A 10207-nucleotide genomic window follows, 5' to 3' on the forward strand; every position below is an offset into this window, starting at 1 on the left:
TGTGTGTGTGTTTGTGTGTGTGTGTGTGTGTGTGTGTGTGTGTGTGTGTGTGTGTGTGTGTGTGTGTGTGTGGTCCATGTTGTGGGAACCTAAATCTGTTTATTACATTATGGGGACTTTCTTCCTTATGGTATCAAATCGCCATAATAGGTTAGTTTAAGGTTAAGTTTAGGTTTAGGTTTAGGTTTAAGTTAAGGTTAAGATTTAGGTTTAGGTTAGGTTAAGAGTTAGTGTTAGGTAAGTGGTAACTATATGGTCAAGGTTACAGTAAGTCTCCTTCAAATTAATGTCAATGTAATGTCATGGACATGGTAAGGTTAGGTTGAAAGGCTAAGAAATGCTTTATGTCAATGGGTTTCTTAACTAAGATACACGTAAATGAGTGTGTGTGTGTGTATTTGTGTGTGTGTGTGTGTGTGTGTACAGGTGTACACTCCTCCAGGTATTTTGGTATTTCCTTTGAACTGCAACCTCAAGATAGCTGCAGATATCAGCATGAAAGAATCTCCCAACCTGTCATACAGCACTGTAGGTGAATAGTTTGTAGCCCTCCTCATGTTGCCTTGGCCCGTGATGAGGGCTCAATCATTCCCTTATTTATTTGTAATCAGATAATTGACAATGAACACAAGAGCTTCATTTATCTCATTTGGAAGAACATGAATACCTGACCTATGAGTCATATTGTTCAGAAGACAGAGATTCCCACTAAGAACATCAACAGCAAAGATAAAATATTGAGAAGTGATATGGTTTTATGAGACATGTAGTTAATGATTACATGATAAACAATGGGCCTACAACAAATCAGTTTCATTGATTCTATTTTATCACATTATTTAGGCTTATTTTGTTGAATGGGGAGGATTTGATGCTCTGCCTCACATTATTACGTTGTGTGGTTCAAGGCCCTGCACATTTAGGGTTAGGGTCATATTTCTTTCATGTATGGATTACTGAACCAGCCTATGGGGCACTATCCCATGACCCCAAGAGGACAGGTGCATGGCCCCTGTAATCTCGGTATTAAGTGACTGTTAATATTTCTTACTTGAAACTAACATAGAGACTTATCATTGCTGAAAATATATATACATTAAAAAAAAAAGCTATAGATACTATATAATACATTGAATCAAATGGGGTATTCTTTTTTTTCAAACTTTCTCTTTTAAGTTGTGCTGGAGTTTCCAAAATATTGGGTAACATTGAAACATTGAATGATTTTCTTTCAATCCAGCTCCTAAAGCACAGAGGTGTTTTCGAATGCTAACAATAGTAACCCAATTTTGAACTTCTAATCAGATTCTTTTCATAAATACCAATTGATATCTGACTGAGCAGCACACAGAACTTTCCACATCTTATCTACAATGATTATAGTCAGCTCTAAATATCACTTTCCTCTCTTCTACCAAGTTAAAAGCATTGTATGAACATGAGCGATATGATGCATGATATTTAGTTGGTGCATGTTATGTAGAATACTATAATTCAACACATATCCCATTTAAAAACTCTCAAAATAAGTTTTCAGTTGAATATTTAGTCAGTTATACCCTAGGTTTAATTTCTCTCCATTGGCCACAAAGCATTGACTTGAATGTGAAGATCCTGCAGTGGGGTCAGGAACTAAAGTGGTCTGATGCTTCTTGGTGTGTGTCAACAAACTGTAGAGTTGCCTAAAGTTACACATTTTTCATTGATTAACTGATTAACTATATTTACTCTCTTGGTCAAGGGATGTGGCAATGACGTGTGTTTATACGTTAGATGTTGAAGTAAAACAAAACTTGCCATGAAACTGTAGCAATCTTTACAGCCACAGGGGGGCGTCATTCATCTATCACTGGTCCATATCTCCAGGATAGATTTTTCAGTTTTTTCTTTCAAGTGACTGTTTTCGAAGCAAAATTACTACAAAATCAGTATGTTTGGAAGTAGTTCATTTACTTTTGATTGAAATAAGATAAGTGATCTATCTGCCACATGTCTATTCCCTGTAGCCTAAATGTGTTTTATGAGTTCGGGTTTTACATTGAGCTGCGGTTACAAGCTCGGTTCTTGTACATTTTTATTTGGTTGGTGATGAAGTCACGATGATGAGAAAAACATTCAACGTGCATTTACTTTCCTCGAGATGAGTATTACACTTTCACAAAGCTGAGCACACAGTCTAAATCCCTTCAGCAGCGGAGGGAATCATAACAACAATAGTGGAAACAGCATAATAACATGTCCATCGTATGCAGATGAGCTGAGAACATGCCTGGGCAGCTGAGGACCTGAATGGGCAGGATTAGAACCAGATGTTCATCGGGACGCAGAGGCCGCAGCCAATAGGAAGGGAGACCATTTGGTGTGTGGGAGGGGCTTAGTGTCTCTGCCTTTGCTCAACATTCATTCTAACAGGTAGTTTAAAAACTAACCAACACCAGCCGCAGCAGCAGCAGCATCACCACCAACCCAGCACTCGTCCCGTGAGCTGGGACTTTCACAGCAGTTTTTTTTTTTTTTGGTGGGGGATAATGTCCGGATAGCTTCGTCTCCAGCATGCTGAGCAGGAAGGGGTCTTGTGCCGGGATGATGAGCGCCGCGGCCGGCGTGGACCGCAGCAGGGTCGGGGAGAGGCTGCAGGCGGCGCTGGCCGGGCTGCAGGAGCTGCATCTGCTGAAGGACAGACAGGGCGACATGGTGAGCTGGGCGCTGAGGATGGACCGAGAGGAGCCGGTCACCTCCGCGCACGCAGGCCCGGAGGCAGCCAGGGCGGTGATGGGGGCCGAGGAGCAGCGGCTGGAGGCGACCCTGACAGCCCTGAAGCAACAGCTGGTAGGAAGGAAGTCATATAAACTAAACAAACATAAACACTCTTAAAGTGTCGTGAAAACAGCCCTCTGATATATTGTGCATGTGCAGCAATTTGATGTCAACTTGGTATTTCTGCTTTTTATTACAGGCTGGTTGTTATTTATAAGGATGGTTTTAACACTGGTTTAATTGTCCTTGGGTTACACCGTCCTTTGCCGTCAGCTGATGCCCATGTGCATTACACTCTTCAATTATTACCAGACACACTTTCATGCTCTCAGCTGGGGGTAGGAAGTAGGATAGGTGTCATAAATCAAGGTTCACGAGGACTTTGAGTTGTGTAGCCAGTGTGTGTGTAGACTGTGGGGAGGGAGGGGGGGCCTCAATCATTAACCACTAATGCCAGGAAATAAAAAAAAAAAGGTTGGTGTGTTTTTAAAGGTGGGTATTTCTGCTGTAAAAGACGCCCAGTTGGAGTCTTACAGTCCTGAGGGGCTCCAGGGTGATGGAAACTGTTGGCTCTGTGGAGTTTTCTATGACGAGCTTTTTCCATGCAGGCTGCTGTGAGGGGCTCTCAGAGGAAGCGCAGGGATTTAGATACTATGCTTGACTTTCTGCAGAACTGGGCACATGCACTGAAGGATATATTAAAAACACTTGGTCAACAAGATGTCGACAATTGTGTTGTACGTTCACCTTAAATACAGCAACTGCAGCCTGAAATCACAATGATAGACACAAGTAGACTAGAGGTTTTAACCTTTGACAGTAGGTCACTCAAATGTCTTTACTTGGAACATTAATTAAACCATACACGTTTCCAGGCAATGCCCTCCAGTCTTCTCTTTAAGAACCACTGTAACAGTAAATGCCCCAGCCTTAGCTGCAAAGCAAACACTCCTCAGTCCCAACCCCCAAGCTTTTCTCCTCCAGTAGTTTACACAATGGCCAGGCCCTCGCTGTGGGGGAGAAATGAGTTACCCACCACTGCTTCTTCCATGCTCCCCCGTGTCCTGCTGGGGTTAATCATCAGCCACAGCTGAGCCGCCTTTGTTTTTCTGACGGCTTTACATTAGAGCATCCTTTATCACGACAACAGACCCCATCTTCATAAATTTATAAAGTTGCCAACACACATCCGGATGTTAAATGTGCCCGTGAATCCACTTTTCCAGAGAATGTCTGTGTAATTGTGTGCATGTGTTTGCAAGTAGAGCTTTATTGCATAAATCCCTTCTTTCCTGAGAAAATCTAATTAGACTTTACTGTCTGGTTTAGGTTGTGTTCCACATAGTTTTAGGGGGTTGGCCTAAATGTTGTGTGCTGCCTGTTTTACAGTCTCGTCTTCGGAAACAGGATGTGGGCCTGAAGTCGCACTTGCAGCAGCTGGACCAACAGATCAGCGAGCTAAAGCTGGATGTAAACAAGGCCTCCACCGAGCAGCTGGAGAGTGACAGCAGGCCAAGTTCAGGTGTGGAGGCTCACACACTCACAAATTGTTTACCTTGTTTATAGCAAGTAATAAAGCCTACACCCAAACTACAATCACACGATGTTATATACTGACATAAATACTTATGTGTCATCGTTCCCAATCTCTCTAGGGTTTTATGAGCTCAGCGATGGCGGCTCCTGCTCCCTGTCCAACTCCTGCACCTCTGTTTACAGTGAATGTCTGTCATCGTCCCAGACAAGCCTTTTCCTCCTTCCACTAAGCCCTGCTAACTCCTACGTCAGCCCTCCATCTCAAGTCGATGTCTTCCGCCGACGTTCTGCCGATGAGAGCACGGCTCAGCCCCACCCTCCACGGGCCACGGGCCTCCATCTGGGCAGCAGCAGGATCCGAGCAAGCACTACAGGCCCTGAACAGTCACGACCAAGACCTGTTTCAACAGGTAATCACATCTTTCAATCTCTTATTTAGTGTCTCTTGTTTGGTAATAGGAAACATTCAAATGAGGTTGCTATGCAAATAAATATGTATTTTGCTGTGTAATAACATGGAATTGTTTGTGTTGCCTTTCAGGTGATCTTGATAGGATGATGGCTCAAGGTCCAAGCTACTTCAAATCTGGGGAAGCAAAGAAACCCTCCATGTGCCCAAACCTGAAGACCTCTGCACTGGACCCCAAGTTTCATAGCAACCTGGTGTCCCGCAGTGGTACTGAAGTGTACCACTACCCCAGCCCCCTGCATGCCGTGGCTCTGCAGAGTCCAATTTTTTCCAATGGAGGCAACCCAGCCACAGCTGGACTTCTAGAGGGCCTGGGACCCTCGGGGAATGGATCTGACACCCTTCAGAGGGCACAGGTGGGCTATGACACCAAGACCCTGGGTTACATTGACAAGCTCCTTCAGCGCAGCTTGAGCAAAATCCAGAGTGAATCGGGCACAGAGACTCTACAGATGCACAGTGACTACCGCAGGAATCCCACTGAGTTTGTAACTGTTTTCCATGAAGTGGCTCAGAAAGAAGTGTGTATGCTGAAGCCTTCTCCAGTTCAGACCACAAACATCATCCCACTGGATACCGACCAGAGGAGACACTGCATGACATACTCCAGCCAGGAACCAGCTGATAACACCAGCCACAAACAGTCAGCGAGAACTCAAGAGGTTTCATACCGCTACTCCTATCCTGTTGCCATGAAGGAGTACAGCTCTGATGAGGTCACCACATCAACCCTCAAGAAGAATGATAAGCCCCAAGGAGAATATGCAAGCGTAGCGAAAAGCCATTCAGAGAGGAGATGTGGGGATAACGTGGAGTCAAGACCACAAGAGAGGAAGGGTCAAAGACAAAGACCAGTGATGTCCCACAGCTCCAGCACAGAGGAGAGTCAAGTCTTTGAGGTTCACGCTGGTCACTCAGCTTCCCCTGAGTTCGTCCATGCCAAATTCGTCCCTGCTGGATCCCAGAGGGTCAAGGTGAGACGGGCAGACTGTAAAACCAAAGCCGTGAAGTTGAGAAGAAAAAGCAGCGATAAGTCTCGAGCAACGAAGCTGCAGCATGGATACTCCTCTGGTGAAAGGACCAGAGAGGCCAGTGGTGGAACCAAGGGGGAGCAGAGAAAGGCCGGAAAGGGAAAAGTGACCCAGAAATGTACCACCTGTCACACAGAGGAGCGCAGACAGGGCTCAGGCTCTGACTCCAGCCACTGCAGCCCGGGAGTCATGTACACCCACAAGGTCCATCCCAAGCCTCAACCCATCCCCGCTGTTACGAAGTCCAGCAAAAGCCGCAGACATCAGTGCGTGGAGTATGAGCAGGCTGTAGAACAGAGGAAGAGGAGGCAGGGAGCTGCTAAGTGGCCGTCCAATGTGGAGATGTTCCAGGCCTCATGTGCTCAGCATCAGAGGTCAAAAGAGCCCCATGGTCATGCACCAGGGAGCATGCAGATGGTCCGCAGCATGAGTGCCAAGCCAGGCCAGTGGGTTGGTCCCCCTCGTCCCTTCCAAACCTCCATGTCCTCTAACTCCTTCCTCCACAATCTGAACGCCAGATACCCTCCAGCACCTTTCCACATGTCCAGCCTTTACCCACCCAGATGTGAGTCAGAGTATTCAGCTGAATGCGCCTCCCTGTTTCACTCCACCATTGCAGAAAGCAGCGAGGGGGAGTTGAGTGACAACACCACCAACCGCTTCGGAGATAGCGAGTCCAGCCAGAGCTCCCAGTCCTACTCGGACTCTGACAGCAGCCTGTCGCTGGACGAGGAGGACCAGGTGGACGGGGAGGGAGGCCTGGTGTGGGCCGATGTTGCTGTGGGGCCCACTGCTGCGGCAGCTCCCAGCCTCCTGCAGCAGCTCCCACGCCCCGAGCCGTCAGCCTGCCGGATCAAAGCTTCCCGAGCCCTGAAGAAGAAGATCCGGCGGTTTCAGCCTGCCTCCCTGAAGGTCATGACCCTGGTATAGTGACATTCCCCCGGGGCTGAAAGAAAACAGTTCAGCTTCACCTGGTCTCTTAGCACAGCCCCCTTAATCATCACTGAGAGCAGCCATAAAACTGGACTGCATTTGTGCACTGATTGCTTGTCTAAACAAAACAAAAGTCAGGAATTTACGATTATTGAACGTGAAAATGGTGCATTGTATAAAAACATGTATAACACAATTATTACACTTACACTTAATTTGTAAATATTTATGCTGTTATAATGAAAGTTTCTCATGGCATATAACCACCGTTTCATTTACACTTCTGTCATATAATTGTTTGTATCTGAAAAATAAAAGCAATCTTTTTAATTTTACGCAAATAATTGTTTATTTTCTGTTGATTTATTTTGCTAATTGATTATAACCACCACAGTTACATTATTACAATAAACTGGTATTTAATCAATACTGGGACAGTTTGCAGTGAGTTTTTATGCATCCTCCTCTTTTCTCTAACAATCAGACTGACAGACAGAGTGTGGTCCACTGAGTTAACTGTGGTATAAATAGCACCCAGTGTTTCTTCATTAGTCTTATTATGGAGACTGTTTATCACACGTGTTTAAAAAAAGCTGTCCACTATGTCTTTACAAACTCCCCACTGAGGACGACCAGTTTGGCACAGACAGTATTAACAGCTCCTTATCTGGTTTCTGCCCAGCTGTTGGCTTAATAAGTTGCGACTTCAACAATCGGCCCAGACAGTCGTATTTGATTAGCGGGTGAGACATTTAAATGTAAGTCAACATACTTGCACTGAAGTACTAAAGCACACAGTCACACTCCTTCGGTTTCACAAACAGACATTAAGATGACAGGGGTGGGAGCTCGGGTTTCTGAGATCTGAGGTTTTCAAACAGTTGGTGTACGTGGCACGTGGGATTAAGCAGGAATGACAGATGATAAGAGGCTCCTGATTTTTGAGCTGTCACGAGGAGATTAGACGGTGGGCAGCTGCAAAGAGTCGCCCCAATAATCTCGTTTCCAGAATCTGCCTCGGTATCTTTCCATTAAAATTCTTTCAAAGACGGGGTGAGGAAAAGGCCACTCGTGAAGGTGAGCAGTCGGGTGACCGTCCTTGCAAACATTAGCCTTCGCTCCCGTGGTCGGACCTAATAATATTTCCTCCCATCAGGCAGCCACCGTGACCCTCAAGTTCCCAACTAAGGAGCTTACAGGGCCGACAAACATTTTCAGCATTTCATCCAATTTCACTTTGAAGTTGTGTTCCCTGTAGATCCACTGCAGAGACCATTATTTTTTAAGACTCATGAATCATTCATTTAGCAAGATGCTCTCTGAGTCTCCTCAAACAAGAAACATTAAATCTGCTTTCAAAGAGGAAAAGGCATCTTTCTTTAAATAAAAGGGCTCACTAATGGGAATATGTTAATTCAGCTCAATCCTTCTCCCTATTCATCAAACTCCAGACAGGTCCAAAGGGCAACTAACCCGATGCACATCAAAGATTGCATTTTAATTTGAGCAAGTTGCCACAATTGATTGAAATGATTGTGATTTGTACATCCAGCTGACCTCTGTCCTCCCTGTACGAGCAACAGCGAGTGGTCAGCGGGATTAGTGCTGCAGTTTTCAACCCAGCTCACAGGGAGCGTGACGGGCCCTGGACTTGTGTTTGATGTTGAGTATAGCAGGTCTGCGTCGGCTTGACCTTGTGGGTTTGCTGACCTCTCCAGCTGTAGAGCTGGTTCATCTCTGATCTCACCACAATAGAGGGGTCAGGGCCCTTTTTGTACCCTTGCCGTCTATAGCCTTGTCTTTTTTTGTATTACTCCATGTTCAGCATGCCTGTCAGTTGGTCCCCCCCCCCCCCCCGCCCAAGTTTATTTTTGTCAAATTAAACACAGTCAGTACACAGTCAGTGCCATGACTACATAACGTGCAAGTGGGTGCTATGTTTAAGACTAAGGCCCAACAGTCCCCTTAAATTCAATTTAAGGGGACTGGACAAAATTTCACACACTCAGATAAGTATTCTAAATATGCTTGATTTGTTTGATCAAATCCGTGAATAATATCCTGGGAAATCCGTGAAAATGTTGAAAAACTACCATTCTTACAATGTTAAAGAGAGTTTAAAAAAAATAAAACATCCTTTCACCTAAGTTCCATTTAAATCTGTTCAGTTGTTTTAGTGTAATCTTGCTTACAAACAAACTAAGTCAACCAACAAACAGACAGGGTTGATAACATAACCTCGACGGCAGAAGAGTGAAAACTAGGGGATCACACATGCAGCAGGTGAATGGACGCACGCACACCTGCAAAAAGGATTTGGTGGTGATCTTCTAAAGGGGTTTAAAGTGGGCGGAGGTAATCGTTACAGTGCTTTATAAAATACTCCCCATGGATGTCTGTGGAGTCAGAGTGAAAGACTGCAGATGTCGGGTAGGATCTCATTACACAGATTTGGGCTCAAGTGTCTCTGACATCATTTACATGAGAGCATATGGGCAAATGGTCTCATCTAATCGAGATCATAGACGCTGACACCACACCTGCTGATAAAAGATCTGAAATGACGTCTTCTAACCAAAACAAAGAATGAACCTTGATGACTTCCACAGATGGTTATCCATCCACAAAAAAAAAGGCTTATCTTACAGTTTTTCCGTCTTTTATTTTTACCCCACTTTCCAAGCAAAGAATGTGCAGAAAGTGAGTGGTTTAACTAGAAAAGTAGAAATAAACTGTTCATTGACTTTCACACTCACGCCCTCCAAGCTTTCTTCACACGCACTTTCTTAATCAGGCTGCAGCATAGCATGCATGTCAGTGTTCATCAAGATATATATATAGGCCCAATGTCATGCCAAACTCCCCATAACACTGGGACAGGTAAACACAAGAGGTAATGCCGTGATCGCATGCCACCGAGCCGCTTTGGACAGTGATCTTATTACAGATCAGATCAGCGAACCTCTCTGCTTCTCTGCACGCGTCGCACCTCATTGACAACCATTTCATTCAGATTGTTCTATCCAAAGTAATCCGAGGAATGGAGTGATGAAAATGGATCGAATTTTGCAATGTTTTATTATTTTTAACAAATGCAGGACAATGGGATATCTGTTAAACAAGAAAATCGTAGCAAACCAAAGCAAGAGAGAGCAGCAAAAGGAGTTAGAACAAAAGGGGTCCTGGGGGGGGTGGGGGTGCCACAGACAGGCACTATTTAAACTTTGACTTGGTTCACATTAGGTCACAGTTGGAGGAGGGGTTCTCCTCTTACGTGTTCATGAGGTAATCTCAAAACCCCAAATCCCACCAGCCCTTTCCAGTCTGTCTCAAAATACATCACCGAGCTGTCTGGTTTTTCTCTTTACATTGATAATCACATCGTCCTCTTGCAGTGTCTCGTACTCTCATGTTTTTCCCCGGATATCCTTGAGGCGATGTTGCTTCCCCCTGACAGAGAGTTGGAGCTGCATGGGCTTTG

General features: G+C 45.0%; 1 protein-coding gene across 2 annotated transcripts; it reads left to right on the forward strand.

Annotated features, from left to right (window-relative positions):
- Positions 1-2426: 2426 nt before the first annotated feature.
- Positions 2427-7155, forward strand: dact2 (dishevelled-binding antagonist of beta-catenin 2). Of its 2 annotated transcripts, none has more exons than XM_034609223.1 (4): positions 2427-2829; positions 4147-4279; positions 4413-4703; positions 4835-7155. In XM_034609223.1, the coding sequence occupies exons 1-4, from the start codon at positions 2554-2556 to the stop codon at positions 6721-6723; spliced, it is 2589 nt and encodes an 862-aa protein (XP_034465114.1). In that variant the 5' UTR covers positions 2427-2553; the 3' UTR covers positions 6724-7155. The 2 variants fall into 2 exon arrangements, with proteins under 2 accessions (XP_034465114.1, XP_034465111.1); XM_034609220.1 differs by having other exon boundaries at positions 2443-2829; positions 4165-4279.
- The last annotated feature ends 3052 nt before the right edge of the window (positions 7156-10207 follow it).

This window comes from Hippoglossus hippoglossus, chromosome 15, assembly GCF_009819705.1.
Source record: "Hippoglossus hippoglossus isolate fHipHip1 chromosome 15, fHipHip1.pri, whole genome shotgun sequence".
NCBI lineage: Eukaryota > Metazoa > Chordata > Actinopteri > Pleuronectiformes > Pleuronectidae > Hippoglossus > Hippoglossus hippoglossus.